Source organism: Trachurus japonicus, chromosome 16 (assembly GCF_045865225.1).
Source record: "Trachurus japonicus isolate A0001 chromosome 16, Traja_1.0".
Taxonomy (NCBI): Eukaryota; Metazoa; Chordata; class Actinopteri; order Carangiformes; family Carangidae; genus Trachurus; species Trachurus japonicus.
Genome location: NC_140922.1, coordinates 3,107,530 through 3,115,502, shown reverse-complemented (window position 1 = coordinate 3,115,502; position 7,973 = coordinate 3,107,530). Strand labels below are relative to the sequence as shown.

Here is a 7,973-nt window from a genome sequence, read left to right as displayed (position 1 = left end):
AGCACGTTTTGCGAGTTTCATGTTCATAAGTAAACCAACGAAGAAGAAGGTGGAAGGAAGGAGGAGGAAACAGCAGACATATCGTATAATGGTTTCAATCTTTACCTCATCGCTCCATGCTCCTGAAGTACTCCCAGTCTTGGTAAACAAGTTTTTTTTGTCCTCGGAGGCCACCGTCACTTTGCCGATGGGAGAGGTGAGTGCAATTGAGTGAGCACTGCACTCTAGAATCTGAACCCTGGAAGACGTTTTACACACTGGACCTTTAAGAAAACACACAAAGACAAAAAAGAGTGTAGTGTTCTCACTCAGAGTGTAGCAACTCTGTTTTAACACCAAGATAAACCGAGTCCAATGAAGACATGAGTCGTAGTGTAGTTGACCTTTTACTCAGTGGTCTCCAATGACAAGCGGTGAAAACTGTAAACACAGCAAATATTGCATTTTAGAAAACATAAAACATGAATTAGCTTAGTTGCAAGCACAGTAAATTACTGTAATTATAGCTAGCAAAACGTTTTTACATGTGTAAACAACATAGGCAAATGTCCCTTTTCCCTTGCAAATAAAACATATATTTCCAGCAGCTAGCACTATTTATAGCTTTTAACACCTTAAACATGACATGTGTACACTTACGGCGTTGCCTGTACAATGTTTCTCAGCGGCTAGCTGTGATGGCTTCAGAACATGTCTGCCTCATTCTCAGTCCAAGGAAGAAAGGAAGTAAACAGGAAGTCGACCAACACAGGTGGACGTGATGTCATCAGCGACTCAAATGTCAAAATAAAAGTCTCTTAAAGAAACATTTTAACATTTGCTCTTATTTTGTAACTAAAACATATAAACGAATTATTTTAAAGCAGACATCACAATGAATAAAAGAAATGCCTTAGAGGCAACACACTCCCCGTCTGGCCTATGTGAGGCCACTATGAACTTGACGGAGACTGGATATCAGTCCTTAAATCAGTCCTTAGGTAGAAGTAAAACTACCTCCGCTACTGGCCTTAGGAAGGTTCTTGCATCACCTTGGTCAGTAGTTTTTATCTCAACCTTTCTCACGTGTCCATCCTTCCCAGGGAAAGTCGCAGTGACTATGGCCATGGGCCAGCAGTTACGGACAGTCTGTTTGTCCCTGAGGAGAACCAGATCACCGACTTGAAGGTTTCTGCGCGACACTGTCCATTTTTGTCTTCGTTGTAAGGATGGCAAGTATTCTTGGCTCCAACGAGTCCAAAACTGATTTGCGAGAGCTTGAACTTGTCTCCATTGTTTTGTGTAGAGGTCCTTGTCCGTGAAGTCCCCAGGAGGAGGTGGAACTCCTGATTTCTGTGTGAGGAGCATCGCCGGCGAAAGAATAAAAGGTTGCTGCGGGTCTGTAGACACAGGTAGGAGTGGACGTGCATTGATGATAGCTGTGACTTCCGCCATTAGCGTTGAAAGCACCTCGTGGGTTAGGCGACTCTTTTGCTGCAAAAGCATCGAATCTAGGATTCTCCTAGCCACACCGATCATTCGCTCCCAGGAGCCTCCCATGTGGGAAGCATGTGGCGGTCTGAAGTTCCAGCTGCATCCTTGTTCACTGACGTATTTTTGCACTGTCTCATTCATTTCCAACTCCTTACTAGCTCCAACGAAATTGGTGCCGCAATCGGACTGAAGCTGTACAGCTGGGCCTCTGAGTGCGAAGAAGCGTCTGAGAGCGTTTATACAGCTGGAGGTGTCCATAGACTCAATCAGTTCAATGTGAACGGCTCTTGAACTCAAACAACTGAACATCATAGCCCACCGTTTGCTTTCTGCCTGTCCTCCTCTGGTGCGCCTGGTTACGATGGACCAAGGCCCGAAGACATCGAGGCCCACGTACGTGAAGGGAGGGGAGACCTTGAGGCGTTCAGGTGGTAGGTCAGCCATACGTTGTTCTTCTAGTTTGCCACGCAGCTTTCGGCAGGTTATGCATTTGTGGAGGACTGAATTGATTAGTCGCTTACCACCCAAGATCCACAGTCCAGCTGCCCTTACTGTGCCTTCTGTGAGATGGCGACCCTGATGTCTCACCTGCTCATGATGGTGTCGTACAAGCAGTAGGGAGATGTGACTGTCTTTAGCTAGGATTACTGGGTTCTTCTCTTCACAGGTAAGCTGAGAATGTTTCAATCTGCCTCCAACGCAGATGAGGTTACCCTCTAGGGTTGGACTGAGCTTATGCAAAGGGCTGTTTGTGTGCACCACTTTGTTAGCTCGGAGGGCTGAAAGCTCTTTTGCAAAGACTGACCTTTGTGCAGCTTTAAGAATGACATCTTTCGCTTGGGTCATCTCATCCACAGTACGAGGTAAGTGACATTTGTGCCATCCTGTGCACCCACTGTTTTTGTTGTTATGTCTGTGAGATCTTGCCATATGGATGAGGAATGCCACTGCTCGCAGTAGAGAGTTGAAGGTGGAAAACCGCTGGAAGCGGCCAGGGGTAAGTCCATGTTCCTCCAGGTAAGTAGCGCAGGTACGAACCTGTGGTCGGATCTCTGAGTCCTTTTCCGGTTCGATGAGCTCAAACGTCTCACTAGTTTGTGTTGTCTCTGCAGATGGACGGTGCAGGAATGAAGGTCCTGTGAACCAAGAACTCTGCGCAAGATGGGATGCAGGTAAAGATCTCGATGCATGGTCCGCAGGGTTCTCTTCTGTGCGTACATAATGCCATTGTTCTGGTGCGGAGGATTGTCGGATGCGCTGAACTCTGTTGTGGACGTATGTGTAAAAGCGTTTTGTCACATTATAAATGTACCCGAGCACCACCTTGCTGTCCGTGTAGAACCTGATTGCATCCAATTTCAGATCTAGCTCCTCTCGGATGAGATCCGTCATCTCTACAGCAAGGACGGCGGCACAAAGTTCAAGCCGCGGGATAGTGGGTTCGGACTGAGGCGCTAATTTGGCTTTTCCCATAACGAGTCCAACTTCAGCTTTTCCATCCTCCTGAACTGCTCTCAGATAAGCGACGGCTCCGATCGCTTTAGTCGAGGCGTCCGAGAACACACACAGCTCTGTGTGCACAACTTTGATGAGCGAGGATGGTGTGTATGTGCGGGGCACATGTAGCTCCTTTAAGACCTGAAGAGAATCTCTCCAGGTTTCCCATTTCTTCAGCTTGTCTTCTGGGAGGGGTGTATCCCAGTCCGATAGCTCCGAAGTAAGTTCCCTAAGAAGGGCTCTTCCCTGGATCGTGACAGGTGCCAACAACCCCAGGGGATCAAAAACACTGTTGACAGTGGAGAGGACTCCACGTCGGGTGAAAGGTTTGACAACAGTAGATGCAGAAAAGGTGAATGTATCTGACCTGATCTCCCATAGCAGGCCTAAGCTACGCTGCATGGGTTCTGCTTCTCCACTCAAATCTAGATCCTTGATGACTGGAACACAGTCCTCAGGTGGGAAAGCTCCAATGACTGCTGGATTGTTCGACACGAACTTATGCAAGCGGAGGTTTGATTCAGCGAGTGAAGCTTGTGTTCGTCGAAGAAGGTCGATCGCCTCTGCTTCAGATGGCAAAGACACCAAGCCATCATCTACGTAGAAGTGTCTCTCCACAAACTTCACTGTGTCGGGTCCATGCTTCTGGGCGCCTTCAGCAATGGCTCTTCGCAGGCCATAAATGGCTACAGCAGGAGATGGCGAATTGCCAAAAACATGAACTCTCATGCGGTAGTCGACAACCGGCTTACTGAGGTTGTTATCCTCGTGCCACAAAAAACGTAGGAAGTTGCGATGGTTCTCATGTACTAAAAAACAATGAAACATCTGTTGGATGTCGGCTAGGACGGCTACTCTCTCCTTCCGAAAGCGTAGAAGGACGCCTAGCAGAGAATTGTTAAGGTCGGGACCTGTCAGAAGCACGTCATTGAGGGAGACGCCGGCGTACTGTGCGCTGGAATCGAAAACTACCCTGATTTGGTTGGGCTTTTGAGGATGGTATACTCCAAACGACGGAAGATACCAGCACTCCTCGTCTTCCTCCAATGGCGGCGCTACTTCTGCATGACCATTGGCAAAGATCTTCTCCATGAATGCAACATATTGTTCCTGCACCTGAGGATTCCTCTTGAATTGCCGCTGCAGAGATTCAAACCGTTTGACTGCTTGCTCTCTGTTATGCGGCAAGCGCTGACGCGGCTCCTTAAAGGGTAACGGGGCAACCCAATTGTGAGCGTCGTCTCTGTGCACATTGGTGTCCATGATCTTCAGAAAGAAGACATCTTCTATTGATGGAGCAGGTTTGTTATCATGTTCGGTTTGGTCGAACACTGCGTGTCCTAGCATCCTCTCTGGCTCCTTGCTGGGCTTGTTGATGCTAGGCTGTGTTTCCTTGACATGCATGAAACTTGTACAAGGCTGGAAGATAGAATGGCGACCACCATCTAACACATGGGTCTTGAATGTGTCAACTGTCGGCTTATGCACGTTACCCAAACACACTTCTCCTATCACGACCCAGCCTAGATCGAGACGTTGTGCAAAGGGAGCGTTATGTGGCCCGTTTACTTGTTGTCTGACCTTGTGTGCCCTAAGCACATCTCTTCCGAGTAGCAGGAGTATCTCCGCTTCTGGGTCCAGCTCAGGAATGTGTTTGGCGATGTGGTGAAGATGAGGCTGGTGCAAGACTGCACTTGGTGTTGGGATCTCGACTCGATTGTTTGGGATTTGAAGACATTCGAGGAGCGGTGGGAGAGAGATGAGCACTTTTCCATCCAGTGACTCTATCTGGAATCCTTCAGCCTTCCTGCCACAAGTTTCCATGATGCCTGAGCATGTTCTGAGATGGTACGAAAGTGGTTTGTTCTCCACATTGAACAGCTCAAAGAACTCTGGTCTGGCTAAAGAGCGATTGCTCTGGTCGTCCAGGATCACATAAGCTTTAATGGCTTCGTGCCTTGAATGCTGAGGATAAATCCTTACCAGACAGATCTTAGAGCAGGAACGACCCCACTGACCTGGGCCACAAACTTCTGTGCAATTTGTTCTAACATCAGTCACATTAGAATCTTCTCCCTCCCCGCCGTTCTCTTGTGGCAGCGGAGGAGCCTTGGTGGGTTGAAGCAGTGGGCCAGGGTGCATGGCTGCATCATGATAGGTGCTCTCACACTCTAAGCACTTCACAGACGATTTGCAGTCTTTGGCTACATGTGAAGTTGATGAACAACACTTGAAGCATATTCCTTTCTGTTTTAGAAAAGCCTTTCTGTCATCAATAGATTTGTATCTGAATGTCCTGCATTTTTTAAGTGAATGTGGTTTATTGTGCAGCGGGCAGTTCTTGTTAGGGTCGTTGTTGATTGTAGAGACCTCTGTTTTGTGAACTGTGATAGGTTTGTTGGCGTTAAAACTCTTCACAGGAGACCGTTCTGGTTTTGTAGGGTTTGTGCCACTGCTTTGATGCATAAAGCTGGGGTCATTTCGCTTCTTTGCTTCATGGCACACAAAGTCACAAAAGTACGTGAAAGGAGGGAAGCGACCGTTGTTCTCCTCTTTGTACCATGACCCAGATGAGACCCACTTCTCCTGAAGTCCGTATGGAAGTTTGTCCACGATTGGTGCAATGCCTCGGGAGGTATCTAGATACGACAGCCCAGAGAGATATCCGTCCTCCTTGGCTCCTTGTATCTCCATAAGCAAATCTCCAAGTTCGCGTAGTTTGGTGTGATCCTTGGCTGAAATCCTAGGAAAGCTGTCTAGCCTATGGAAAAGTGACTGTTCGATTATTTCAGGGGCGGCATAGCAGTCACACAGCCTCTCCCATGCTTTACATAGAGCTAGATTGGCGTTGTTCACATGCACTGAGCGTATGCGTCTCACTTGCTCACCAGACTCTTTGCCTAACCACTTGGTCATGAGGTCCAGTTCTTGTGTTGCAGTGAGTTGGACTTCAGTCACTGCATTGATGAATGAGGACTGCCATGCACGGAAGTTCTCTGGCTTATCATCAAATTGGTACAGACCTGACATAACAAGATCTCGTCGTGCCAAATACTGTGCCAGAGAGTCTGAAGAGAGTGGTGCACTAGCTGGAAGCGTATGTTGGGGTGTGTATGGTTGAGCATGTACATTTATGGGAGGGTTCATTCTTTTATTGTCAGTCTTTGACTCACCTCTGTTTGGTTCAGACAGGTTTGGTGCAGGTAAGTATGTTTCATCTTCTTTTTCAGGTTTGATGTTATTATTGATCCTTGAAGCTGTCTTGAAGCTTTCATGTGATACTGCATGGTCTGGAGGTTTTATAGGTGGGATCGGTGCTGGTGGAGAGGTAGGCTGGTTTTGATTAATTTGAGATTGAACATAATCACTGGTGCGTTGCTGTCTAACCCTTTCTTCTGACTCAGATTTGTTATTGTCCAATATGACGTCCACATCTTCCAACACTTGTGCTTCCGCGATGGCTGCATCCGCTTCACGCTGTAGCGTTAGCACTTCTAGTTCTGTATCGATTCTACCAGTTTCCAACTCATTTTGAGCCTCTCTTGTTTTTCTTTCTGCTTCTTTAGCAGCCTTTTCCAGTTTTAATTTAGCTTCCTGGCTAGCATATGAAGCTCTCACCTTAGCAGCTTCTGCTTTAGCTCTGGCATGAGCTACGCTCGATGATGACGATGATGTCGTGTGGCTCTTAGCACTTGCTGCTCCTGACTCGTTGCTAGCTGCCATCTTCGAAACGTTGAGTGCCGCCTTTTCACTGTAGTGTTCTCACTCAGAGTGTAGCAACTCTGTTTTAACACCAAGATAAACCGAGTCCAATGAAGACATGAGTCGTAGTGTAGTTGACCTTTTACTCAGTGGTCTCCAATGACAAGCGGTGAAAACTGTAAACACAGCAAATATTGCATTTTAGAAAACATAAAACATGAATTAGCTTAGTTGCAAGCACAGTAAATTACTGTAATTATAGCTAGCAAAACGTTTTTACATGTGTAAACAACATAGGCAAATGTCCCTTTTCCCTTGCAAATAAAACATATATTTCCAGCAGCTAGCACTATTTATAGCTTTTAACACCTTAAACATGACATGTGTACACTTACGGCGTTGCCTGTACAATGTTTCTCAGCGGCTAGCTGTGATGGCTTCAGAACATGTCTGCCTCATTCTCAGTCCAAGGAAGAAAGGAAGTAAACAGGAAGTCGACCAACACAGGTGGACGTGATGTCATCAGCGACTCAAATGTCAAAATAAGTCTCTTAAAGAAACATTTTAACATTTGCTCTTATTTTGTAACTAAAACATATAAACGAATTATTTTAAAGCAGACATCACAATGAATAAAAGAAATGCCTTAGAGGCAACACAAAGAGATTGAGCCCTCTTCAATGTTGTGTGACTGAAGCTTCATAATGATGTTTTCCATTCATGTAATAATTATAGGTTACAGTTAAATAACAACAAGAGGAAAATATGAACAAGAGGAGCTCTGTGTGTATGTGTGTGTGTGTGATTTTACAACTTCCAGCTTATTAGGTTTGTAGTCACACTGGTGCCAGAAGCGTTGTCTGAGTGTGCCATGGGATATTTTGAGGATGTTTTAGAGAAGATTCAGTATAGATACACAAAAGCAATTTCACCCAGGAACCCATTGAGCTGGAAGTGTATTTCAAAGCACCACTGTTGGATCAATAAAAAGGCCTATCGGTTGATTAATTGCGCTGTTTGGATCCAGCCCTTTGATGTTTCATGCTACATTAAGTGACACTGGAACAGCTCTGCGTTGAGTTATGAGGACTGTGGCCGCGGCGCCTGTGTCTCCGCCCCGCTCTCCTCCCTGCAACATTACCCTTAATACTGCAGCAAGAACTGAGCGACGGACTAATTAAAAACACAAGGATGGGTAATGGCTACCGGCTCATATCTGAGACATTCATAGCCGTCACAAACTTCATCTGCGTAATTACACCCCTCAGATTCACAACACAGAGAGTGTGGAACTAATTGCT

General features: G+C 46.3%; 1 protein-coding gene across 1 annotated transcript; it reads right to left on the bottom strand.

The window, feature by feature from the left end:
- Window positions 1-361: 361 nt before the first annotated feature.
- Window positions 362-7,159, bottom strand: LOC146971437 (uncharacterized). The gene has a single exon (XM_085803438.1). The coding sequence runs from the start codon at window positions 6,691-6,693 to the stop codon at window positions 970-972; it is 5,724 nt and encodes a 1,907-aa protein (XP_085659564.1). The 5' UTR covers window positions 6,694-7,159; the 3' UTR covers window positions 362-969.
- Between the last annotated feature and the right edge of the window lie 814 nt (window positions 7,160-7,973).

Coding starts and splice junctions, on each gene's coding strand:
- LOC146971437 (XM_085803438.1), bottom strand. CDS start 6,693: ATGGCAGCTAGCAACGAGTCAGGAGCAGCAAGTGCTAAGAGCCACACG.